This window comes from Hemibagrus wyckioides, linkage group LG05 (assembly GCF_019097595.1).
Source record: "Hemibagrus wyckioides isolate EC202008001 linkage group LG05, SWU_Hwy_1.0, whole genome shotgun sequence".
NCBI lineage: Eukaryota > Metazoa > Chordata > Actinopteri > Siluriformes > Bagridae > Hemibagrus > Hemibagrus wyckioides.
The window spans coordinates 18441610-18469471 of record NC_080714.1 but is presented as its reverse complement, the minus strand read 5'-3'; the positions used below and the strand labels follow the sequence as shown (position 1 = coordinate 18469471).

The window sequence follows — 27862 nt, the reverse complement described above, 5'->3', positions numbered from 1 at the left end:
TAAGTACTTGTGAATGTAAATGGAGGACCTGGTCAGACTGTCAGCAATAACAAGCTATCAAAAATGACACAGAGAGGGAAATTACAGTAGTGCAGAAATTCCTAATTATCAAAACAAATAAACATGTGAGAGTTCAGTAGTTCAGACTAAAACCACTAGTAGTTGTTTACAGAGCTATTTGGGATAACTAGTAATTGTTTAGAGAGATAATTGAGGCAGTGGTAGCCCTGTTGGTTAAGCCTCTGGGTCGTTGACTGGGAGATCAGGGTTCAACCCCCGGCACTGACGAGCTACCACGGGTGGGCCCTTCACCAAGGCCCCCAACCCACCCTGCTTGAGGTGTGCTGCATGATGGTTGACCCTGCGCTCTGACCCCAACCCCCAAGGATGGGATATGAAGGAATTTCACTGTGCAGTAATGTGTATGTGACAAAGACAACTTCACTTAAAAGCTAACATGGTAAGATGAGTCATCCCTCACTATAATCTGAATATATAAAGAGGCCTGAATGCTTGACCCCTGCAGAGAGGAGGTCTAATGGCTCTGTTATGCTATGGGGCATTTTGTAGCCTTTGGATTCAGTTGGGTTGAGATCTAGTCACTGTGAAGGCCATAGTATGTGTCTTACATCTTTTTCATAAGTATACCATCTGTATACTGTATACCATCAGTGAGGCCTCATGGCTTGTGGATGGGGATTTTTTCATCCCGGAAGTGACCAACTCTATCAATATACAAAATTTAATCACTGGATAAAGGCAATAAGTCAGAAGAGCTTTGTATTGATTTGCAATGATACTTCCCTCTCAGTTGACCCAAAACTGAATAAAACAAATAGAATCAGATAACTATGCACTTCACTTCACAATTTTATTCGTATAGAACTTGTAACAATAGACATTATTACAGAGCAACTTTAAAGAAATGTATAAATTCATGATATAAATGATCAATTTTAAATTTATCCCAAATGAGAAAGCCGAAAGCGACAGTGGCAAGAAAAACTCCCTGAGATGAAATGAGGAAGAAACCTTCACACTTAAAAGGGGAACGAGTCTATATCTTGGCGATTATAAAATAATTTCCCTTCTAGAACTGTACTACATGGTCAAAAAGTGCAATCGCTAACCAGGAAATTCATTCCAGTTTTAGCAAGTCTATCTTGTTGAAATGATCAGCTGTTCACTAATGGAGACTTAAGTGCAAAACTGTTCATATCAATTGCAGTCTAACGCCATCTTTATGGTTCCTAAGTGGTCCACAGCAGTCCCACGTATCTCTAAGCTGTCCTAGACTGATAATATAACGGCTTTTCACTCATCTGAATATTTCACTTTGGATAGACATCATTGTTCTTTGCTTGTTCTACTGTATTATATCTATCTCTTTCAATTAACCCTTAATGTATACAAAGGGTTAAATGTAAACCGGTAGCTACTGTCTTAAATGAGGACAAAACACCATAATAATTTGGCGAACTGTGGCGTATCAAATTCTCAGCTGAATATCTACAGAAACAGTGCTTAAGGTTTAGATATAATAGAACTGGGTATCTGAATGTTGACAATACTGTAGAAAAGTGAATTTCATGGATTTTATTAAACTAAACTTCAGGGAATATCCAAAATGTTGAAAGGTTCATATTTATTCTTTAGCGTTAATGACATGTTATTTAACATGTTTAAACATCTGTCCTTATTAAAACGGGACACATTCTGTGAAGTTAAAAAAATAAAATACATTAAGCCAGTTTTTAAAAATACACAAGTGGTTTAGGATGAGGAAAGTTAAAGGACTATACATACATACATACATAATGAACAAAAGCACAGATCACTTTAACAGGACACAGAGAAGCAGTTACAATCAGAAGCCTTTCCTTACAACAGAGTGCTAAAGCAATATGTCTAAAGCAATTCGCAATACTTAGATCTGGTTTAAAGGGTATAATGCTGTGTTCATAATGCTCATAAAAACATTGATCAACTGTGAGACACATATTGGCTGGAAAACTGTGTCAGGGTAACTTGTGCTTCGATTAAATATACCTTCCTTTTCTTTTCTTTTCTTTTTTTTTTTAACGACTGGCAGATCCTCACTAATGGACATATTACAAAAGGACATTCTTGATTCAACATGTGACATTTGAAAAGTCCAAAAAAAAAAGAAAGAAAATAGAGGGCTTTTATCTGATACAAGTCATCATGCGCAATGCTTTCATATGTAAAGCCTGAATGACAAAGTGCATCTATTGTCCAAAAGGGTAAGATATTGTTCTCGTGGTCACTTAAGACTTTAGAATGTAGACAAAAGCCTTGAGGTCAAACCCAAAGGACAAACCAGTGCTACAAAAAAGTTCTGTGTTCTGATAACAGGAACCTGTTTAGAAATGACTGATACAGAACAAGACATTCATCATTCCTTAATGTCCAATTGAAAAGGAACAAACATCTGAAAAATCAATGACCACAACACTTAAATTGTATAGGGTGAATATTAATCTATAATTTCTTTTTGAAATGTTTAGTGGTTTAAAAAAAATATAATCTATTCATTGCCACACTGTCATCAGAGGAAAAACTCCCCTTAATTTGACAGTCTTAGACATATTGCACAATCATTCCTTCTCTTAGCCTTCAGCAACGCAAGTTTATTACGGTTTGAGAAATAGGGAAGTTAAAAGAAATTGCATTTCCAAACAAGTAAGTTTTTCTTGGTTTTTCGAGACTGGAAACAAATGACTTCCTTGCATGTCCTACTGCCTTAGACAATAGTGTCGTCTTCTGCATTCTCACCAAGATACTTTGCTAATATGTATGAAGGATATGATTAGAGAATGCACATATAGTATATATATAGTACAATTACATTATCATACATACTTATAAACGGATATTTATATACTGTAATTTTTTTCAAAATCTCATATGTAAGGAGGACTAATGGACTATTAAAACATTTTTTGGAAACCAACAATCACTCTAACGCTGGTTATTTCAATCCTGAAGACATTCTAATTAATTTGTGAATGTCATATTTCTGGCACAATGAACTTTTTTTTACTTTGAGAGTCAGGTGTTTGAGTGAGCGTTCTACTGAACAGAATCCTATAATGTCAGTGAAGTGCCCTGGCACTTATAATTCTTATAAGTTATTCCAGTCAAGGACAAGCACATGTAGAGGTGTCTAGTGATTTTCCTGTTACTTCCTAACCTAAACCAATTTATAAGCAGCAAATAAGTTCAGAGTGTACCATATAACCAAATAGCGTGTACTAAAAATGAAGCGACGCCTGTCTTTCTATCACATTACAACTGTGTTGTTATATATAGAAATATCTATGTGCATACCCCTTGCTATTTTATATTTATGAACAGAGCACTTTCACTGACAATATTTGCCTCCACCTTCACTCCTAACTACAACCTTACACTAATTCGATCATGAACAAATCACCCAAAATAAACCCAGCAGGTTTAAAAGTGCTGGGCTTTTTCTTCTCATTAATGTCAAACTTGTCCACTATATATGCAATGGCATGAACGGTATCAATTAAGGAAAGTGTGTTAATGTGCCAGTGACACTTCATAGCGCCAAGTGTTTGTTCGAGTTAGAAATATTTCGTTATATAAATCTTTGATTTTTTTTTTTTTTTAAACACAAGAAAACACAGTGCAACAAAGTAGCACACCAAGGGTTGTGTTTTAGTCCTTCAACTTTTCACCACTTCTTCCCTAAAACCACACTGTTTTCAGAAGAGTCACTGGCAACAGAGAGATGATGTACTGACATGTACTGGATGTGAAGCTTGGATGGGAAGGGGAGATTTGGACTATACTAAAACTAGTGGGATTGTGAAATCCCAGCACCCGTAAGTTTAGCTCTTCATCCTTTCCTCTTCTTCCTCGGCAGTGTGGTTCAGGACCGGTTTGGGTCAAGAGAATTCCGATTTGCTGAGCGCGATGGCCAGCTCCAGATCCTCCTGCTCCTGCTGGGTTAGTCGGGCCACACGCTCCCTCTCCTCCCGCTCACTCTCCCTCTTTGCCCATTCTATCATGTCCTCTTCTGTGGGGTACTGTTCCACACAAAGACACACACACACAATAGTCCATCAGAAATAGTGTTACATATTGCCAACAAACAAATGGATGTCGATTAATATTGGTGGTCTACACCTACATGTAGGTCATTAATACACATCAGATCATTTGTAACCACCAAATGACAAAATTAAGATATATAACATTTTTGGATAACATTTTGAGTTCTAACATGTGCTAAAGCAGGGGTGTCCAATCTTATCCAGAAAGGGCCAGTGCACATGCAAGTTTTCATTCCATCCAAGTAAAAGCCACACCTCATAGTGTTTTGAAAGCTAAACTGATCTAATTAAACAGGTGGAATCAGGTGTGGCTCCTGACTGACTGGAATGAAGACCTGAACCCACACCCGCCCTTTGTGGATGAGACTGGAAACCCCTGTGCTAAAATAATTAGAGCCTATGGAGGCCTAGCAATATTTCTAAATAAATAAGCAAAAATATATTGTATAGGTTTTAGTTCAGGAGAAACAAAGCTGCAGAATCCAAAACTTGGAAACCGCTATTAAAAAGTTGGTCAAAACAGAAGGAAAAATATTCCAGTGTTCCATGAACTGTCAAAAAAAGATTTTAAGGCCAATAGCGAAGGTTAATTAAAAATAAATACCAAAACGATTTTATTTGTTAAAAAGTGATTCAGGTGAATTGTTTGCAAAAACATAGAATTTAATTTCACAGTGGTCACAGTTAAACAGAGCCTGAATGCAGTAGGTGAATATCTTTAAGAAGAACTCTAGTGGTAGGTCCACTGCGGATGCAAAAGTGGAGTGGCTAATAATGACAACCTTCGGGCAAGTCATTAGAGGATATGTTGTATAAATGTTTTTTAAAGCTAAGAATTACTTTAAAATAATAATAATAATAATAATAATAATAATAATAATAATAATAATAATAATAATAATAAATAATAATAATAATAATGTCCTGGTATGTTCAGTGTGAGTGCAGGAATTCATTCTAATCATGTAGGAGACACATCTGATTCCACCAGCCAATTAATTGACCTTGGCTTTTATTAGACTTGGGTGTGGCTTCTACTTGGTTGAAATAAAATCACACTGACCCTTTGTGGACAGGATTGAACACCCCTGCTTATATCCATTCAAATAAATCCATTTTACATTGCAAATTCCACCCATGTACTGATATTAACCTAGTATTTTGCAGTGGCATTATTCTCTAATACAGGTGTGATGATTTGAAATACATCAGATGTACTAAATGGTGTTTACACTTCAGGGCTACACATACATTATCCATGCTGAACATGCAGTCCATGCACACAGAGACAGGTTTAAAAGGTACAAAGATGGACGACACATACACCATATAAGCTTCAGGCACAATGTTTATAAGGAGCACACTAATGACTTCACCACAGAGTGTTACAACATATAAAACAGCTTTTGCAGTTAAATTGATCAGAGAGGATCTTCCAAGCTCAAGGACAGCTACAATACATGACCACTCACCAGTGAGTCAAACCCCATATCTAGGAGCACAGTGTTACATTGTTCAGCTTTAATGAAGTTAGGGAAATTGGACCATGCATTCTTAATGTATTCTAAATAGCGGAGTATGACTCGGAACATGTCATATAAATGAAATACAACCCAACTTAGTTTTACATGGAAATAAGTTTTAAATGAAATAAATTAAAGGTAACTAACTGAAAAAAGCTAAAATACAGACAAAACAAAAAGGAACCATAATGATGACTAACCTCCTAATAAAACATTTTATTGAACATACTCTCTGTAGTTTATAGTGCAAAATCATGAGCTTCCTTAGAGAGTGGGTGGAGGTGAAGGTTTGCCAAGTGCATGCTGAGAGTCATGGGATGCAGTGGGTCTGACTCCATAATCAGGAAGTACCCGAGCCAATCCCAGCTCACAAAAGCTTATGTTATAGGAAGTAAAGCAATCAAGATGGAGGAAGGTGGAATTGATTAGAGCATGCAGTGCAAGGTAAGGGGGAATGACAGAACAATGTACATGCAGCATGAGCTCAAGCCTCCTGAACGATGGTTGAAATGGACACACAGTACTAGAATAAAATTAAAATAGCCAGTAAGCAGCCCCACCTCTCCAACCACAGCCAGTGAGTATGTATGGGTCAGGCTGAACAAGATGCACAAAATAACGTAACACTGATATATCAACATAAATAATTTCTTTCACTCTATCTCTCTCTTTAACATAATTAAAAATTGGTATATTTGCGATTTCTTACAAGTTTGAGATGTCATCATGTTTAATATCTTTTCATATTACAGACATAGAAAATAAAATATTAACAGCATCTCTTACATAAATCCTAAAATTTGAGAGGGTTGAGAGGCAAAGGCTGCCACTCGGCAGAGGTTAAAGGTGAAAGGTTAATGTCGCTACTGCGTTTCAGGAGGTGGAGAGGGGGCAGGGGAGGTGCTCACTTTGTCAAAGGTGGCAAATCGGTCAGGCTCGCGCGGGACTTGGGAAGGGGCAGAGGGAGCAAAAGGGTCTGGCACAGTGTCTTTAGCAGGGAGGGAAGAAAAATCCCCCATTCCACGCCTCTGAACCGAATCTGATGATTCTGACCGGTAGATGTTCGACCGCTTACCTGTAGAACAGACCACACGAGACACAGACAGACAGACAGACAGACAGACACACACCATATGTGCATATGCACCTGTTAAAAGCAGCACTGTGCCAACAAAGAGTTCACTATGATTGTGTTTTAGGGCCACTGTTCTCAAAGAGAATTTACAGAATGTTTTCATATGAGTATTATTAATTACTTTAGTACTTATACTCAGAGAGCGAGAGAGAGATAGAGAGAGAGACAACATTAACAACCACTTATTCTTGTACTTCTCTCTGGACTCACCTGGTGGAGGAGGAGGTGGTCTGGTTGGTGTGCCAGTCTTGGGTGGTAAAGCAGGAGGCACATCTGACTGGTTATCTTCCTTAAATATGTTCTTATTATGTGTACTTGAGGCAAAGTGGTCAGCACCATTAGACTGAGGGACACAAACCAACACATTAAATTCAAATTCAAGTTATATGCTCAATGATGCATGTGAATATTTATTTAGATTGATTTCAGAGCATTCCTCTTAAGCAGAGTCTGGCAATTTAGGCATATGATAATCTAGAAAAAATAATGATCAGGACAATCAACCAGTAACCTCAGTCTTCTGAAAAGAAAATGTACCTTTTCCAAATTTCTAAAATCTGCAAAACCTCCTACAAAGGACTCGGTACCAGTACCAAATGCTGTAGCAAAGGGGTCTAAAAGACAAAACAGACACACAGCTCATACAATTAAAACACAAACACACGAAACTATACGTATTATGACATTTTTGTTTTACATTACAAACAAATGTACTTAATAAAAAGCAGAAGGCTGTCTGCTCTTACCAGGGTCTGAGTCAGCCTTTACCACTGTTCCTCCAGGAGCAAATGGATCATTCGCAGCTCCTGATGTTTCCTTCTAAACAACACATAGTGTAAACTCATATTTAAAAATAAAATTTAAAACTCAATTGCTATTCTGTGAAATACCAGATTTCTGGTTAGTTTTCTGTAGGCATGTTTGTTAACACCGATATTGCAATTCAGTATAAATAATAAGTACTTACTGACGACAGCTCTGACCCACCGAACGGGTCGTTCCCTGCCCCGGCTGCTGAGCTGAAGGGATCAGAGTCATCAAGGTCATCCAGTTTGGAAGTGAATGCTATGCTACCACTGCTAGAACTAAATGGATCTGCTGCCACCGTGTTTGATTTAGAGAATGGATCAGATGCAGCCGTGTTGTTAACGTGAGAGGAGAAAAGGTCTGGTTCTGCAGAGCCTGTGTTTGAGCTGAACGGGTCGGAAGAAGCAAATGGATCTTCTGAGGAGAATGTGGTTGAGGAAGACTGCTTGAAGAAAGAGTCAGTGGCAAATGGGTCTGTGCCTTTGAAAGGGTCACCGCCGAACGGATCTGAACAGAAAAGCTAATATTTAACTGTTGTGTGCTTTCACATTTAATAAAAAAAAAAAAACAGTGTCAATGTCGGGTATATGCTGCTCACCTGAAATGTCTTTTGCAAAGGGGTCATCGCTTTTGAAAATGTCACCTGCATGGGAATACAATAAATTTTAGATATTAACAGGAGAGAATTTTAAAGCTTTTAAACTGATCATGTGATAAAATCTGTATGCATCAAAATATTATATATATATATATATATATATATATATATATATATAGATATCTTACTGTCGATGAAGGGATCAGATGGAAAGAAGTCAACGGCAGGGACAGATGCTGAACCCTCACTTTGAGCACTTATGGGTTGGGAGGTCTCCTCCTTCTGCTCTGGAACTGGAGATTCCGCCTACACATTGGCCAAACAAACATTCAGTATGAATCAATAGCAATGCTATCTAAAGGAACTACTACAGAATGGTGAAAAATTCCCAAGCATTTTAATCACTTGCCAATTTATCGGACTGTCAGTTACTGACTATAAGCTCAAGCACAATGCAGCTCTATTACTCCCAAATCTATTAATGGACCAACATAAGACCATCTCTGACCACATATCATTATCAGCATTAACAAGCTATATGTACATATTAAACTACATATGTTACAAGTAATTAAATTCACAACATTTCCAGTAATTTTGACTTGCACTTGCTTAGCATCTTTCACACACCATTTACATTTGCTTCAAACATGATCTGCAGTTTAGCTTAGACACTACTCTGGCAACTGATTAACTATTAACAGTCCATTATTAATGCTGACCTTTACAGGGCTGGCCTGTTCTTTCTTTTCCTCTCCCTTCAGCTCCCATTCTACAGCAGGTGAAGAACCTTCCTGAAAACACTAAAGCAACACAATGCATCCCATCACATTCTGTCCAGTCCTTTTGTTGATACAACACGTGTGCTATAAGCACATTATAGTATGCCATAATGCCTTACTGTATCGTTCTGAGGCCAAGCTGTACCAAGAGTGCTGGCTGTGGACATCATGTTGAAGGGATCTTCCACAATCTTAAGCTCCTTAGGATTGAAAGACAGTTCTGCTGATTCTGTCTCAGGCACATCAAGCACTCTCAGTTCCTGTGGCTCATCTATGGGGGTGAGCTCTTCCTCTTCCTCCTCCTCCTCTTCTAGTTTCTTTGCAGGGAATTCTGTGGGCTGTGGCCACTGTAGTGGCTTCGGCTGTTCAGTAGAGGGTGCTGCACCATTGACAAGCGGTGGCTCCTCTACTAAGACCTTCCAAGTAAGTTGAGCTTCGACCTCTCGTTCTTCCGTCTTTAGCTCGGCCAGCCGTTCCTGCATCTACAGCACACCCCACATACAGTGAAAAGAGAAAGGAAAAGCAAGCCACACACACAATGTGATTGGAAAGGGAAAAAGAGCAGTTCAAATGAGAGGAAATAAAGCCAAAACCCACGATAAGAAGCAGAGAAAGATGAACAGAGAGAGTGGGGAGTGTGGTATGAGCTTATTGTAATAATATAAGCCCAAAAAAAGGGCTGCACAACAATTGATAAAATAATGATTATTGATTTTACTTGACATTCATGACAGAGGATCTAGCATTATTCTAGTTTTTAATTAAAAAGGTACATCTTGAAGTTTCTCAGGCTACATATAAAACAAATAAATGAAAAATAAACAAACAAATAACCTTTGCCAAAAGGTGGTTAAAAAATAGCTGACAAATTAATATACCACGCAAGTCATATCCGCTAATTCATTTTAGCTAAGCTTGTCTATGTCGCACTTGTTCATGTTTGAGTAGCAAATAATCATGATTAAAAAAACTATTGAGTGTGCACTAAAATACAACAAAGTAGTGCTACTAAGATTAAGAACAGACACACAGAAAACTGGGAGAGTTAGCAAACCTGTGCAATCTGTGTGTGAGACTCTGTTACAGCGTCCTGTAGAGGGGAGAGCTGAGCACGGGCTGAGCGCACTTTCTCCCCCAGCGTACGACTCTGTTCCTGAAGAGAAAGCAGCTCCTCTCGCGCCCTCACCAACTCATCCTCATAGTCTCCTATCCTCTGCTCCTGCTCAGAGTGCTCAGCTTGCAAAGACTGGATCTGTTCACATACACACACACACACACACACAGTTTGAACAAATGATAAACAAGAGAACATGCTGTAATAATAAAAGATCCACCTCAAGCTTCGAAGAAAAGTAAAGTATCTGATTTTTAGACCCGAGAATCATTTGAATTGTGCATGTATGAGCTAGGAAGGGCAGTCAAAGCAGGGAGCACTGACTCATTCATGCTCTCGCTTTCTCACACCCACCAGCTGGTTCTCCTGACTGCACTGCTGGCGTATGAGCATGAGCTGCTCCTCTAGGGACAACTTTTGCTCATCCAGTCTCTCCAGTGCTTCCTGCACCTCCTGTCGCTCTGCCTGTAGCTTCCGCAGCTCCTCGCTTTCTTTCTGCACTTCATCCTGCAGGTCCTAGAGACAACAAGAAACAAACAAAAATATAATACAGACCCACAAACCTACTATACTTAATACCAGGCAAATATTTAATTTGTCTTCCTTTTCCTTGAGAGTCAAGACAGCAGCAAATTAAATTCTTCCTGAGCTCCATCCCAGGAAATTGAAGCCAAATAGAACGGGATGATTCAACAGCACAGATGACTGTAATGGCTACAGTGCCTCAAGACAGCCACGGCCTGTTACAGAAATTCTTGTAAGGAAATCAGTCTATTTAACATTCAAGAGCTATGGTGAGTTTTGGGTCAATAATGATTATTATTTTGCATATCTGCAATTTATCAAGCTTCTTTTAATTGCTTTTATTAAAGCATCTTACTTGGTATGCTCTTTCTACTTTATTTACCTATATTTAATCAGTAATTACATTACGATTTTGCATCATAGGAAAGACCTAGTGCTAAACTAAACAACCAGATCATCATCAATCAATGAACTACATGCATACATACATATGAAACATAACTTTGCATTACTGACTGAGAGGTACGCAAAAGAAAACTATACATTTTACATATTCATTTTGATTTGTCACTGATGCACAAGGAAACTAGAATTTCATCCAAAGAAAAAGAAGAGAATCCAAAGAGCAAAGCGCAGTGAGTGTGTACAAGTTACTGACAAAAAAAAAAAGATGATCTCACACTCTTCCAGAGAAAATGTCCTTGTCTTCCTTACAAAGACTGAATAAGCACAGTGACATGGGGCAATTAAAAATGGCTATTAGCCTTGAGCTTGAATGTCATGTATTAAGATTTCTTCCAAGGTGCAACTGTTTTATATATATATATAGATATATATATATATATATATATATATATATATATATATATATATATATATATATATATATATATATATTAGATACATACATACATATATATTGATACATACATTATATATATATATATATTTGATACATACATTATATATATATATTGATACATACATTATATATATATATATATATATTGAAACATTTGTACAAAACCTAGCAAGATCGGCAGATTAATTAAAAAACACTGCAGGCAGGCAGTTCACTTTTCTCCCTTGCATGCATACTTCCTGTATTTAGCCAAATCCCCATGAAATTACATTTTAGTTCCTGTCTGTGTGTTGATGTATTTTCTTCTGAAACAGGAAGTCAGAGTGATCAGTTTTGGTTTCAACCGAGTTCTTATTTGATTCCTCTTCAAATTCCAAAATAAGTCTGTTTAGATTGTCTATACCAAATCTGTTTTAAGGAGAACCCTAAAAAAGAGTTTCTGTAGCATCAATATGGCTACACAGAACAGAGTTATATTGTTGCCTTCCTGCCTACCTCATTATTTCAAGAAGTAATATACAATATGATGCAGAATTGTGTCTTTGCCTCTAGTATGGAAACACAATCTCACTACATTTAGTGGAAAGATTTATTTCTCCACTAATACAATGGGAATTTCTCTAATTACGCTGCCTTAGCTCCTTTCTTCGTTTCCAATCCCCTCCCTCTCTGGAAGTAAGGAATGGCCACATTTAAATGTAAATTTTACACAATAATCTACTCATCATTATTGTATCATTTATTACAGTGAGTTTTGTTGGAGAGATGAGCACAAAAACATGTGTGTGTGTGTGTGTGTGTTTGCCTGATCCAAAACCCACTACTTTCCTTGTTCGTTGATTCCTCTGGGTGGATGTTATGTATTGGTATTTCCTAAAGGATGGTAGACTTTCGATTGAAAGCTGGAGGAGGTAGGATCAAGGAATCAGTTTAAATTTTAAGATGATAAATGTTTGATTGCATGGATTATCCTACATCTCTACACTCATTACAAATCATACAACCACATCTATGTTTTTGTAACCAGCACATATTTGGTTGTGTTTTTTTTGTACCGATTGTATTGTTTTCTTTGCACACACACACAGAGCTCTACTGAAACCATATTCCACCAACATGGCTGCATGGCATTGAAGATCTCAGAATCCTCATAAAAACGCAAGTAAATGCATTGAGAAATTGTGTTTCTTAAAACAATGCAATTTCTATAAGAGGGAAAAAAGAAGGGGAAAGGAATTGCTGGAGCTCAGGACAGAGAATCTCATTGATACTCTATTGAACAACAGAACACCCTCACACATTCTTTGACTGTTATTTGAAACCCACACCTTTTCAGACAAGAGGAGACACACACACACACACACAAAGTGAAATGAAGCAGTACTCATTCTGCAGTTAACAAGAAGAACACAAATCTACAAACAAGGTTTTCACAAAAGAGAAAATAAAATTACGGATGAATTTACATCTTATATCTTCTTACATCTATCTAAGAAAACACACCACTTACCTGCACCTCGTTGGTCCTCTGCCTAACGCTTTCTTCCTTTTCCTTGATCTCCTGTTCCACAGAGCTTTTCTCCCTGAAAGACCAACAAAAGCAAGAGTATTTCAGTACTGCAGCAAGAGATGGTACTGGTAGCCAGGTGGCCACCGTCTGGACTGCCTCTTCCTCTAGCACCATGTCTGAATCTGCAGACGAAAGTCAATGAGAGAGTCTGTGCGAGTGCGCTTATAATAAGGGTTGGATGGGAGAGGTGCCAGAACTGCACATGGGCAGATAGCTGTCTGGGGCTGACAGAGTAAGAGGAAAAGTGAGAGGATGGGGAGAGGGAGAGAGAGAGAACAAGAAAGAGAGAGAGAGGAGAGGGGGAGAGAGAAGGAGAGAATGAGAGCGAGAGGGAGCGAGGGGAGTGGGTGCTCTCTCTTTTGTCTTCTCGCATTCTCTTATTGTTTAAAAATAACTAGAAATCAGGTAGTTCCTCAAGGGATTTAAACAATAACGGGGTACTGCACACTAACAGTGCAGAGTGAGAGAGCGTGTGTGTGTGTGTGTGTGTGTGTGTGTGAGAGAGTGTGAGAGAGTGTGTGAGAGCGAGAGAGATGGTGACTCATGGGTAGAGATTTAGTAGTTCCATGACTGACTTCCATTTCCAAATGCAGTGACAAACATTTACTCAAGATAGCTTGAATAGCTTGTTTTATATCTTTTATTTGTTTACTCTTGGGCCATTACTTTTATGAGAAATTAAAGCCAAACATCTTGTCAGAAAAATCTCAACAACTGTACTCCTGGAGCTCACCTGAAAGAAAGGTAAAACTAAAAAGCTTACAATTCTATTAATATAAGTCAGCCTCTCTATCTTTCATACACACACAGGATGAGTTGGTCAGACTCTTTGTACGTTTCTCTGTGTACGATACAGAGAGGGAGAGAGAGAGGCATGAAGAGGTACACAAACAAGTCAGAAATAGTCATGATCTTGTTATAAAATAAGCCCTCATCCACCCACCTACTTTGTTAAAACAGTGCAGTGTTACATTCGCAAAGGCAGACTATGTTTGTTTCCCACCTCCTTCATGCGAGGCCTCATCCATGGAGAAGGAGGAGGAGCTGCTTACCTTTCCCCGGGGGTGCTCTGCTGCCGTGAACAAGTGAGGCAATCCCAAACAACATGCATCATTTTAGTTGCTTGGGTCCATGCTCAAGAATCCTGAATCCCTTCTCCTTCCACAAATTATTCACCTGTCTTTCTCACCTGCCCTAACAAAAGTACTTTTCACTCTGTTCTCCAATTCCCTTGGTACCTTGCTCTTTCACTCCTTGCAGTCTCGGACAAGAGAAGTGGAGAAAGTAATCCTGCTTTACCTGACCCACCCCACCACAGTGAGTCTGTGGAAGCTTTAGTAATCAGCGTCAGGGCCTGCTCTTTCTCAAAGAGAGAGCTTGTTTGTGAGCGTCCCTCCCCTTATGTTCCTCTTCGACGCTGGCCCTCATGTGGTACGTGACCCTCAGGAGACTTGTTGCTCCCTAGAACACAGCGTCAACACCCTGAAATTCTGTGCTCCAGACCTCACAATCTATCTTACCTTCAGCACAACACACATACCATCTCAACTCTGTTTATTCCTTTCACACACAGCCAGAGATCAGCATTTCACACGAGTCTGTGTTATTCTAATGTCTATTCAAAGTAGGATGACAACACTCATAAACCCCACCCTAAAGAGGTTTGGAAAAAACAGCCAAAGAGCCATTTTCTCTTTTCTCCAAGCAGTTATATGAATGGCACATGGATGCATTTCTAATTTAAAACTTGAACAACAAACCGGCTTCTTTAATAATTAGTAGTTGGAACAATTTGAATAATAAATCAAGCAGTAAAAATAAAGATAATACTGGTTACAGCCAGAATGATCCATCTATCACACACTTAAGCAAAAATGGCTTGTCCCTAAGAGTGAAATAAAATCCTCCATCAACTGATTCAAAAACAGTTACAATAACAACCCAATTCCAGCTTTCAATAAACAATCAGTAAAACATGAATTCCTCACCTCTGTAGGTCCATAATCTCATTACTGAGCGAATCCAACTCTTTAATGGCAGAAAAGTCTGCAGCCTGACATGACAAGGCATTATTCTGCACAGGTAAAAAAAAAAAAAAAGAAAAACAAAAAAAAGTAGTGAGCGAAAGAAGGAGAGAAGAGACTAAAAGACTCATTTAAGCTCATAAAGCTCACATATACTTCAAGTATAGCGTAAGCATTTTGAACACATTATTATAAGCCAGTTAGCTAAAGAGAAGAACATCTTCCAGAAAACAAGAGCTTTGCAATGCAAAATGTTTCACATACACACCCTAGGTGTAAAGTAGAAGGAGACGAAGGAAAGAGACAGGAAAAATGTAAAAGTATATGTGGCTAACACTAACAATCTAACACAAGGTCGATCTAATGAAATAGGAACGTATGATAAGTCAAATCTGTAAAGGTTTTTGAGAAAGCAAAACAAAACATGGTCCAACAGACAGGATTAATGATAGACGGAGAGAGAGAGTGAGTGTTAACAGACTCACACAGACAGGCAAACAGAGAGACAGCAGAAAGCTAGGGGAAAAAAAAAAACGCACATAGAAAGGAAATGCATGATTAGTAGTAAGAAAGATTTAACGTTACATTTTTATTATTTTTACGTGTCTCTTTATACAGTCCTACAAACCTGTCTTGATTCTTTATCATTTATTTACAGTATTAAATAATAAAAAACAATTAAATATTTAAAGTATATGAATGGGATGTGTCTTACCTGCCGTGATAGCCTATCAGAGGGAGGGATCATCTCCGGAGAGAGTGTTTGGGGTGGGTCAATACCTCTGGAAAGCTTCTGATTGATTAAATAGAGAGCCAATGCAAACTGCTCTCTGGTCAGTTTTCCAATGTCTCCAATGTCACAAAGCTCCCTGTTCAACATAAAGAGCAAGCATTGTAACTGTTTATAGGAAAAATTATAATACGTAAATGTATATCTGTACAACTATAGGAGATGGGAATGGATATGAATCGTGATGTAATATTACCCACATTTGCACAATATTTTTATTTTTCTGATGAGGAAAGTTTAATTCAGTTTCACACATTTTTGCTCAGCAAGTGTTCAAGGTGACATCTTGTTTTTGACAGAACTGTATTAACTGTTCTTTACTGATACATATAATGCACTTCAGAAATGTTTCTCACCACATATACATATATACAGTGAGGGGAAAAAAGTATTTGATCCCCTGCTGATTTTGTACGTTTGCCCACTGATAAAGAAATGATCAGTCTGTAATTTTAATGGTAGGTGTATTTGAACAGTGAGAGACAGAATAACAACAAAAAAATCCAGAAAAACGCATTTCAGAAAAGTTCTACATTGATTTGCATTTTAATGAGAATTTGAAATTTGATCCCCTATCAATCAGAAAGATTTCTGGCTCCCAGGTGTCTTTTATACAGGTAAGGAGCTGAGATTACAGTAGGAGCACTCTCGGGGAGTGCTCTTAATCTCAGCTCATTAACTGTATGAAAGACACCTGTCCACAGAAGGAAGCAATCAATCAGATTCCAAACTCTCCATCATGGCCAAGACCAAAGAGCTGTCCATGGATGTCAGGGACAAGATTGTAGACCTACACAAGGCTAGAATGAGCTACAAGACCATCGCCTAGCAGCTTGGTGAGAAGGTGACAACAGTTGGTGCGATTATTCCCAAATGGAAGAAACACAAAAGGACTGCCAATCTTCCTCGGTCTGGGGCTCCATGCAAGATCTCACCTCATGGACTTTCAATGATCATGAGAACGGCGAGGAATCAGCCCAGAATTACACTGGAGGATTTTGTCAATGATCTCAAGGCAGCTGGGACCATAGTCACCAAGAAAACAATTGGTAACACACTACGCTGTGAAAGACTGAAATCCAGTAGTGCGTGCAAGGTCCCCCTGCTAAAGAAAGCACATGTACAGGCTCATCTGAAGTTAACATCTGAATGATTCAGAGGTCATGTGGTCAAATGAGAGCAAAATCCAGTTCTTTGGCATCAACTCAACTCGCCCTGTTTGGAGGAGGAGGAATGCTGCCTATAACTCCAAGAAGACCATCCCCACCGTCAAACATGGAGGTGGAAACATTATGCTTTGGGGGTGTTTTTCTGCTAAGGGGACAGGACAACCGCACCGCATCAAAGGGACGATGGACGGAGCCATGTACCATCAAATCTTGAGTGAGAACCTCCTTCCCTCAGCCAGGGCATTGAAAATGGGTCGTGGATGCAAAGAGGAGTGGGCCCAAATTCCTTGAGATGTGTGCAAACCTGGTGGCCAACTACAAGAAATGTCTGACGTCTGTGAGGTTTTGCCACCAAGTACTAAGTCATCTTTGCAAAGGGGTCAAATACTTATTTCACTCAATAAAATGCAAATCAATGTATAACTTTTCTGAAATGTGTTTTTCTGGATTTTTTTGTTGTTATTCTGTCTCTCACTGTTCAGATAAACCTACCATTAAAATTACAGACTGATCATTTCTTTGTCAGTGGGCAAACGTACAAAATCAGCAGGGGATCAAATACTTTTTTCCCCTCACTGTATGTATGTATGTGTGTATGTATGTATGTATGTATGTGTGTATATATATATATATATATATATATATATATATATATATATATATATCAAATACTTTTTTCCCCTCACTGTATGTATGTATGTATGTGTGTATATATATATATATATAGGGTTCAACTTGGAAATTTTTCAATAAGCAATGTTTTCTGTATGTCCATCAGATAATTAGCAATGAATCTGTACACTTCTGCTAAAAGTGCTAATCATGTCTGGATCAGCCCATATGCTGAGATTTCATAAACCACATGCCAGTCTTATTTAATATAGCACAGATAATTGCTGTTTGTGTCAGTTGCCTCACCATATGCGAGCAAGTGTAGCAGAGGGCAGTCCTGTCTTTAGGAAGATGTCCCTCACCTCCGGCCCAGACACCAATCCATCCATATCACTGTCAGTCTTCGTGAACAACTCATCATACTTAGCTTTATCGCCAGGAGACACAACCCACTGGAATTACACAAAAAGGGCAGTGAGACAGAAAAATAAAGAGCAAATATTTCCAAACTGGTCTTCCTGAGGTGTCTTGCAATATGCCTGTCCAAGCATTAAAGAAAACTGAATATCTGGTGCAGGTTTATTGGGGGCTGAAAACAAGCAACACTGTAAGCAGTCTAAGGTAAAATGTTTTACAACAGATATCAAAATTCTTTACGTAATTGTAATATCCAAGTAATACATCCCCACACAGGCCATAACACAAAGCTATGCTATCTTATCTGGCACTTATGCTATCTGCTGACTTGTCACAACACCCTAGACCTATTTTAATTAGTGTTTAGTTTCTCAGTGTTTAAGCTGTAAATTATTAAATGACTGCTGACCTGTGGAGGTGTGGGTTTAGCTGGCAAAGTTTGAGAACCAGACTGGGAGGAACTCCTTTCTCTGAGTGATGGTGGTGAAGGGAGGAGTGGCATGACATGAGGAGAATTCACTTTTTTCCTTTTCGATGGTGGAATCAGTGCAGGGGGCAGAACCATAGGCACAGGCTCGTTTTCAAGAGCTCTATACACCAAATACATTGCCTACAAAACAAAGCACAATTAAAGCATTAAACATAACCGTTATATAAATCAAATAGAAAGCAATTCTCAAACAGCTCATATACTTGTACTAGACTATGAACCACACCACCACAGACTTTGTGGATGTTCACTGTGTTCAACTACGAGTAAGAAGTTTGTTTTGAGTGTTTAAGAGTGTAATGAATCAGTTAACACAAGACCCACCACTGCAAACTCATCTTTATCCAGCATGCCATCTCTGTCTATATCACTAAGCTCCCAAACCTGTAAGAGAGGTTTAAGTTAGTTCATCGTCATAGTTCAGCCCTGAGCATTTAAAACATAAACCAAGCAAGCTCAAGTAATATTTAAAAATCAGGAGCGGTGAATACTGCCACCTGGAGGTTAAAGCTCCACATATATGTTTCACATTCAGAGGGGAAAGTGTATGCTTGTGTGGGCTTTACCAAAACAAAAACACCACCATGAATTCAGTAAACTATTGTGTCTTACCCGGCCCAGCACATCTACAGGGAGCTTGGAGTTCAGCAGCACTGGTTTGACCTTGTCGCCTGTGAGCATACCACCCACGGGCGAGAGACTATCGAAGATGGCATCGAATTTCACCTTCTCCTCTGGCTATAAGCAAACATTCACATAAATACCCACAGGGACATAATTAATTCTCACACCAGACAAGAAAAAAGGGAGTAGAACTAAAAAGTTGATTATATAAAAGTCTCTAACCTTGACCATCCATGGACTGTCAATGGGCACGCCCGCCGGGAGGAGAGGACTGGTTGTGTCATGCTAGCCAAAGAAAACAGAGGGAGGAAATATTACCTCACATATTACATGCTGCATTCCTGTTAAAACGGATATAATTTCTGCAATGTCAGCAAAATTGTTCCTGTAGCATTTTTTCCCCCCATCATTAATCAGGGTTTCAACACAATTAGACGCAGATTCAAAGGGCAAAACAAAATTTTGACTTACAAACTTTGGCGGAGGCACAGCCACGCTGAGGCTTTTGTGGCCAACCTCAAGTCCATTCTGTGCACAGGCCACCAATCGTAACGCAACAAAAAATTGCTAGAAAGACAACATACATTAGTTTACTCATTGTTAAAAGTCTTTAACGGCATTTTAACTATATAACAAAAATAGACACCTGTTTGTTCAGAAAGCCTTTGCATTCCGAATCTGACAAGTCCCATATCTAAAACAGAAAAAATACACAATCATGTGTCTGAGATAACCAAAAGCTTTAATGTATCCATGAATGCAGTCTGCAGGTTTTTTTTTTTTATTGTTATTTTTATGAAGATAGAATGACAAAAAGACCATAATTTCATGAATATAATGCAGATAACAATGCAAGAATAAATATCACTGCCCACAGCAATATAAAGTGTAATATAATAGACATACAGTCACAAGAAAAAGAAAGTACACCCGCCTTCAAATTCCATGTTTTAATTACTATAAAGTTTATCATTGTCTCAGTGACTGCAAGTTTCCCAGGATCTGTGACTGCAGAACAGCCATCATGCTTGACAGTTGATGATTTGTTTGTGGTGATACACGGTGTTCAGTTTTTGCCAAATATGTTGCTATGTATGATGACCAAACATCATCCATGCAGCCATATTCCTCATGGAGAGAAGGGATTTTTTCCGTCACTCTTCCATAGAAGCCATACTTGTTTAGTCTTTTTCTGATTGTGCTGTCAAACAGAAACCTTTAATGTGCTTACAGAGGTCTAGAAGTCACATGATGTAGCTCTTGGGTTTTCGTTTAAGCGTTTAAGTCTTTGAGCATTAGAATGTATGACCATGAACTGAATTGTCTCAAGATTCAATTCAATTCAATTCAAGAAGCTTTTATTGTCATTTCAACCACATACAGCTGGCGCAGTACATAGTGAAATGAAACAACGTTTCTCCAGGACCTGGTGCTACATAAACATACAACTACTAGTACAATACAAAACACCACAGAGCTAGGACAGAAGTTTGTCTTAGCCACGTAAAGTGCACAGTGTGCAGCTAGGTGCAAACAGAGCATAGACAAGACAGTGCAAAAAAGACAATAAATACAATAAAGACAACACAAAAGAACACAGGACACTTAGCGCTGAAAGGAAATGTAAAAAAAACATGTACTGGAATGTAAGTGAAATAAAATAGATAAAGTGAAATGATGTAGAAAAAAAACATCTACATGTCTACATGTCTAAATGTCTTTGGGAAGACTAGAAAATGTCTTGAAGGCCTTCCATTTGTAAAAAAAAAAATCCTTCTCATATGTACAATGATGAATTTCAAATTGAGAAATGGAGATGGTCTTATAACTCCTTTCAACTTGATGAGCAGAAAAACGTGCTTCTCTGAGGTCATGGCTGATGTCCTTCCTGGCATGACCTAGACACACACCTGAGTGCTCCAGAACTGCCCAAAGGTTCTGCTTTTATAGAGCGTACTCACACTTCTTAATGATTAAATAATCTTGTGCATTTCATTAGTAACGCCTGGCTGCTGAAATGCTTTCTTAATGGTTTTGAAAGTAGGAAGGGTGTACTTATTTTTTTTCCACCACCTGAATGTGGTGAAGTTGGGGAGAAACACACCATTGTTAATTAGGCCCATATTTGAAAAAACAAAAAAACAAAAATCAAAACCAAACCAAAAAACACATAGAATCGATGGAGGGTGTACTTTATTACTCCCCATGACTATATAGGAAACAAATTACAAAGAGAAAAGCTGACGAGTTCATTATTGCTTTTGTAAATGCATCCAGCTATAAATACAAAATAATCATGTAAACTCAATGAAGTGTCCTTAGAGTAAAGGTCCTGCTATATCTAGGCACATTTGCGTCAATATATCGACCTTCACATCCCACAGGACTTTACTGAATGCTTGAAATGGTTATATATGTATAGTATATCCGATATTACCTTGCCAAGCACCAGGTCTGAAAGACCAGACCTTTTCAAGAACAAGGCTGCGTCAGTTGCTGCTACTCGCCCACTGCCAGATGGATCGACCTGCACACAAACAGACACAGAACTGACACAGATGTCCTCTCATACTGTATTTTCCTCTCATATAGTGGTGAGTCAGTGCTAGAACATTCAGGAGATAACCTCATCAACCTCACACCCTCAGTTGAAAGTACATATATGGTCCTAAAGGTTTATGTTCCATTAAGCTATTTTTTGGTCTAGAACAATGAAAAGCAAATCTGAAATAAACAAACTATGCAGAAGCACCGAATGATAATACCGCAGCTTAAAAGGTTTTTAAAACTACATTACATAAGACACTCACTGTGCTAATTCTTTAGTACATTGCTATCAAAGTTAGAGGCAGGAAAATAATAAAACATGGATGTATATGACCCTCCATCATTATGCAACTTTAAATAATTGACAAAAAACCCTCAATAGTGACTTAAGCATTGCTGTATGTGTACAACATGTTTACAAGCATAGGTTATTTAGTCAAACTCTTACAGAGAAATGGAACAATATTTCAGCTCTCTCTCACTCTCTCTCTCTCTCTATGCATGCTTCACATTTTACATTGGTAAAATACTTCAACACACCCAAATCAATTTAACAGCTAATTTCCTCAGCAGTGAAAATGGGTGTGTTGAGACTGGCATGTGTGTGAAGTGCGCAAGTATTCAATTCAGAGTCAGGGTATAGTCTTATCTATCTGATTGTCTATCTTTTTTTTTGTGTGTGCAGGATGATAATAGCATTTGCGTGAAAACAAATCAGTTCTGATGGGATGCAGAGATGCGTTATGGGAACTCTTTGCCAGGATGATTTAGAGGCCATGCTCACTGCTGTCTCATTCTCACTCAGCAGTCTGAACCATAACATGACCACAGGTCATCATTTATCAAATGAATTATTAATTCGATGAGGCCTCTTATTACAGAGACTATGTTACAGAAAGGATAGGTTCATAGAGCTGTTGACTGAATCCGCAGATCTCTTACTACAGCTCTCTTATTCCTTTGTTGTAAAACATTGTACAAACACACCCGACATAGTTCATTTCAAAACGATACAGAAAAATGAGGCCTCATTTATCAATCTTTGAATAAAGCTGTGTGCAAATGAACATTTTCTGGCAGATTTCGTAATTTCATTGTTCTTGCGTGTGTGTACTGAGCAGCTATAAAGTGCAAGGCATGTTCCTGCTTCAGCTAATTTGCATGCAGTTATCCCTGTAAAATGTCATAAAAGTTCAAGTGAGCACAAGCGGAAGTTAATTTGACTCGCTTCTATACCAACGAAAATATTTAACAGTGTATGATTGTCATAATGAAAAGTGAGTGCTAAATCTTCCTGAGGCATGTATTATGTCTGTATTATATTATATATTATATATGTATTATATTATGTCTATACAGAGTGGTCCATGGTCCTTATATATGCCAGCATTAGCATTTTTATAAATGCGAGTAAATAATAAATAAATAAATACGATTTTTTGGTATTTATTAATTCATAACAACAATACAAAACAACTTGTTCATAAAACGTTCTCGACAGTATTTTTTTAGTCCCTGACTAACTGAACTAGCATGAGAATGTGTTTTTGTTTGAGACGATAAAGCACTTATGCAAGCTGAAATAAAATGTTCATTAGTCTTCTTATGTGTGAATTCACATGCACTCAGGAGTAGGACACAAATGTTTATCCGAATTTACAGGATTTATCATAAATACCAAACTGCTTTTATAACACTCTTACAAAAGATTTACGCATAAATCTGTTCAAATTCAGCATGATAAATGTGGCCCAATGTGAGTAAAAAGAGGACTCTGCTTACTTGTCGATAGTACTTGTCGTACAAAGGGTTCCCACTCGAAAGCTGTATTTAAAAAAAAAAAAGAAAAGAAAAAGGTTATTAGTCTAAGGCAATAAAAATTTGGCTTCTTAGGGATAATCCTGAGATGTAATGCAGATCATTTACTACATCATTTTGATGTGCGTGTCTGTCAGAAGGACCGCAACTTTATCAGGAAACACAGGATAAAACAGAAAGGCCATCTGGCCACCAGATGAGAATTTTTGGGTGTGAACGTTTAAAGCCGTTTGAAAAGGCCTCACACTGACAAATGCCTCACTGTAGAACCTTCAAAAGCAGAAAGTGAAAGTCAACATCACAGACTAATAATAAAATATATTAATGTATTACAAACTAATTAGAAATTTGCATTTAAATGAAATGATTCAACAGTTTGGAATAGAAAATAAAATAATTTAGCCTACTTGAACTTAAGCATACAATTATATTAGTATACACCGACCAGGCATAACATTATGACCACCCGACTAATATTCCCCGTTTTGCTGCCAAAACAGCCCTGACCCGTCATGTACTGTGTATTCTGACACATTTCTATCAGAACCAGCATTAACTTCTTCAGAAATTTGAGCAACAGTAGCTCCTCTACTGGATTGGATCACACGGGCCAGCCTTCTCTCCCCATGTGCATCAATGAGCCTTGGACGCCCATGACCCTGTCGCTGGTTCACCACATTCCTTGGACCACTTTTGATAGATACTGACCACTGCAGACCGGGAACACCCCACAAGAGCTGCAGTTTGGAGATGCTCTGATCCAGTCGTCTAGCAATCACAATTTGGCCCTTATCAAACTCGCTCAAATCCTTACGCTTGCCCATTTTTCCTGCTTCTAACATCAATTTTGAGGAAAAATGTTCACTTGCTGCCTAATATATCCCACCCACTAACGGGTGCCATGATGAAGAGATACTCAGTGTTATTCTCTTCACCCGTCACTGTTCATAATGTTATGCCAGATCGGTGTATAATTTGTGATTGCTGACATTTTTACTACTTTCTGGGTTTAATCAAGGGTGATGATTAGTGATTATCAACAAGATCAATCATTTCCAAATTATAATATTAGCAATATCTGTAACATTACTGTCACAATTCTGTATTCTGTATTTTGTTGAACTGAAAGCCCCATCAGTAACAGCAGTCCTGAATAAACCTGGTACATCTACTCTATGACGTATTTTATCCTATACAAATCTACCAGTCAAATCCATTACAAATGACATTACTGTAGCTTCTCAGGCAAAACAAATTCAGCTTAAATAGCACTTTAATTGACCGACAACCTTTAATGAAAGTGAAAGAATTTCTTTTTCCAAAAGCCTGTCTGCACTTCAGCTTACTATTAATACATCATTTAGTATATATTAGCATGAAACAGGTGGGTTGGTCTGGGGAAAACCTCCTGGATAACACTCTGAATGAGTCTGAATGACAGAAAACAGCCTTTGAGATATACAGACACTTCTACATTAAGACAACAGTTAGATTTCAGCTAAACTGTTTTGTTTATTTCACAATCTTGTATAAGCTTACTGACTACAGAGGTAAATAAAGAGCCAGTCTAACAAATACGGCTGTAAAAACACTCAGCCTGCCAAGATGATGTTTTAATTGCTAACTTGCTACTCAAGAGTGTTTTTCAAATAAAGGATGTGATGTCTGGGTAAGTTTATAAGACCGAGTTGGTAATTGAAACATACACAATCTGTCAAAACATCTATGATCGACGTACAGTAAAGATGGCAGCTGATGAAATTGTTATCTGAATGCTAATCAAAGAAAATGGAGGAACAAAACTCACTAGGGTCATTACTAACTATTATAATAACAAATGTAAGCAATCATCGATGAGCTAAGACATAAGACACCCATTTCAGTTAAGAAAAGCCTGCCGTGTTTATAACTAGCCCTGTAAATATTAGAGGTCAAAACTGTAAATATTAAATGCCAAAACATGAGCAGGTGAGAGGTTTTCTCAGGCCACCACACATACTATTAGTGAGTACAGTCTAATAATTGCACAGTTGGATGTGGTAGGTCTGCACATAAACAGTAGACAGTGTGACAGCTGAACATTCTGCACTGCATCGCTTTCTTACAGCAAGCCTCGCTGACTGACATCTCAACAAACTCCCAGCTGTTGATTTCAGCCCGGAAGCTCTGTCTCCCTTCAAGAGTTTACTGATGCATGCTTAAGTGTTTCTGGCAGCCAATATTTTGCAATGAGAACTACCAATTTCCTTTTCATGCTGAATACACAGCAGAACTTTCAAGAAAACTTTACAGATCTGATCAGTGCAGATGCACCTGCTACTACTGTTCATATCATATAAAGATTATATATAACACATATATTATATACATAATTTGTGAATACAGAATATCAGAACCAGCATTAACTTCTTCAGCAATGTGAGCAACAGTAGCTCGTCTGTTGGATCGGAACACACGGGCCAGCCTTCACTCCCCACGTTCATCAATGAGCCTTGGCCGCCCATGACCCTGTCGCCGGTTCACCACTGTTCCTTCCTTGGACCACTTGATCCAGTTGTCTAGCCATCACAATTTGGCCCTTCGTCAAACTCGCTCAAATCCATACGACTGCCCAATTTTGCTGCTTCTAACACATCAATGCCTAATATATCCCACACACTAACAGATGCCATGATGAGGAGATAATCAGTGTCCCCTGTCAGTGCTCATAATGTTATGGCCTGATCGGTATATGTAACACAGACACAATTCTCTTCAGATGTAGCTATAATGTAACGTACATATTTGCACACAAAAAAAGCCTTTGACTTCAACATCTCTTCCAGTCTATTCCTGACCTTTGCCTAAGCATGACATATATACACAGTTGCCATTTTAAATGAAAAACATGAATAAATAAATGATCCGGCAGAGGATTCAAACAGCATGATATGACTGAGCAAAAAAAAAAGATGTACATCATATGCCATGGTTTTTAATTAAACACTTATGATAGATTATGGAGTAAAGTGTTAGACAGCACTCTTTGCCACCTCCACCAAAACACTAATCAGGGGAACATCTTTTGGAAGGATAGTGTTTATAGACCTGTACAACACTTGCCATGAAGCACTGAAGTTGTTCTAGTGGCTTGTGATGGCCCTTACCAAACACTTTAAGCTGTTTTCCCTTTAATGTGTCACCTGTCTGTATATCAGTCCATTGAAATGAATGCGCTTCAATTATGTATTCAGTTCCCTGAAGGCAAGTTATACTTCTAATTAGCATACTAACTTCAAGTGAGTAAGTTATGACTTTGCATAACTTAAAATTAGAAATATGTAAGAGTTATCCATTTACTAGAAAATTGTGATATCTGCACTTAACTTGTTTAGTTAGCCATCTTAAAAATACTAATTAGATGATACAGGTTAGCATGAGTTGACTAGCATCTTACAGTAAAAGCGCTAGCTTGCTAGTCGGTTGAACAACTGGGAAAACCTCAGTTAAAGTTGTTAAGTGATATCAAAAGATCTCAAACAGTCAACAGAACACAAAAGGACACATTTTAATCAAGTTTTGCCATATCCCATGAAAGATTTATTATTATTTTTTCGACACTAGAAAGCGAACTAGCTAGAAAGCAAGCCACAGCTTAGAGCAGCACTTCCTCTTGGCTCCACATTTAAAATCCTGTGATCAAGACATCTTGAGGAGACGTTTCCACCAGAGTTGACAGCACTGACTGCTTATTTACCAACTAATACTCTTCTTAAGCAAAGGGTTAAACCTTTTCCTAATTATTCACACTTTGCAAACATTTCATTTGGGTTTAACCCTTGTGCTAGCCAGCTGCTTCGCAGTTCTGGTGGACATAAAGCCAATCTGCTGCTGCTAACGTTACACACTTTTAACCACGATGAAACAACGTCCTTTTCCGTCACAATCCGCGATATTTTAGAATGAAGACTTTTACACGTAAATAACAAATTAAGTAATACTACACGATCGTATAAAGAAGGGCAAGGCGAACACTTGTAACCCATTTTAAAAGTGACACAAACTAGCTACGCCCTTTTCGTAGTCCCTAAAATTAGACAGAAGGCTAGGCTAGAAACTTTTTCCCCAAGCCCTGGCTGTACACAGCTTCAAAACACACAAAGCATGACAGCGTTTAACTTAAAAACTTATTTGCGCCCAACAGCGTGAAGACATATTTAAGTAAAAAAAGAAAAAAATAGGAAGAGAAATGTTAGATTTGAAAGCAAAACCATGGTTACCTGAGTCAAGGAAAGACTGGCAGCCATAATGTTTCTGTTCCCACTAGTCCATCCTGCGCTCTGCGATAGGCGATGAGGCCAATGAAGGTACAC

General features: G+C 38.3%; 1 protein-coding gene across 3 annotated transcripts; it reads right to left on the bottom strand.

Annotated features, from left to right (window-relative positions):
• Window positions 1-852: 852 nt before the first annotated feature.
• eps15 (epidermal growth factor receptor pathway substrate 15) lies at window positions 853-27862 on the bottom strand. 3 transcript variants are annotated; one of them, XM_058389328.1, is made up of 25 exons: window positions 27770-27861; window positions 23475-23516; window positions 21583-21672; window positions 19792-19839; window positions 19617-19712; window positions 19368-19430; window positions 19134-19259; window positions 18846-18905; window positions 18441-18641; window positions 17921-18066; window positions 15759-15912; window positions 15008-15093; window positions 12960-13032; window positions 10417-10578; window positions 10003-10200; window positions 9068-9430; window positions 8889-8969; window positions 8355-8472; window positions 8167-8211; window positions 7729-8075; window positions 7508-7580; window positions 7299-7375; window positions 6972-7104; window positions 6535-6701; window positions 853-4076 (listed from the first exon to the last, which is right to left on the bottom strand). In XM_058389328.1, the coding sequence occupies exons 1-25, from the start codon at window positions 27794-27796 to the stop codon at window positions 3936-3938; spliced, it is 3117 nt and encodes a 1038-aa protein (XP_058245311.1). In that variant the 5' UTR covers window positions 27797-27861; the 3' UTR covers window positions 853-3935. The 3 variants fall into 3 exon arrangements, with proteins under 3 accessions (XP_058245311.1, XP_058245312.1, XP_058245314.1); XM_058389329.1 differs by having other exon boundaries at window positions 9068-9424; XM_058389331.1 differs by lacking the exon at window positions 6535-6701 and having other exon boundaries at window positions 27770-27862.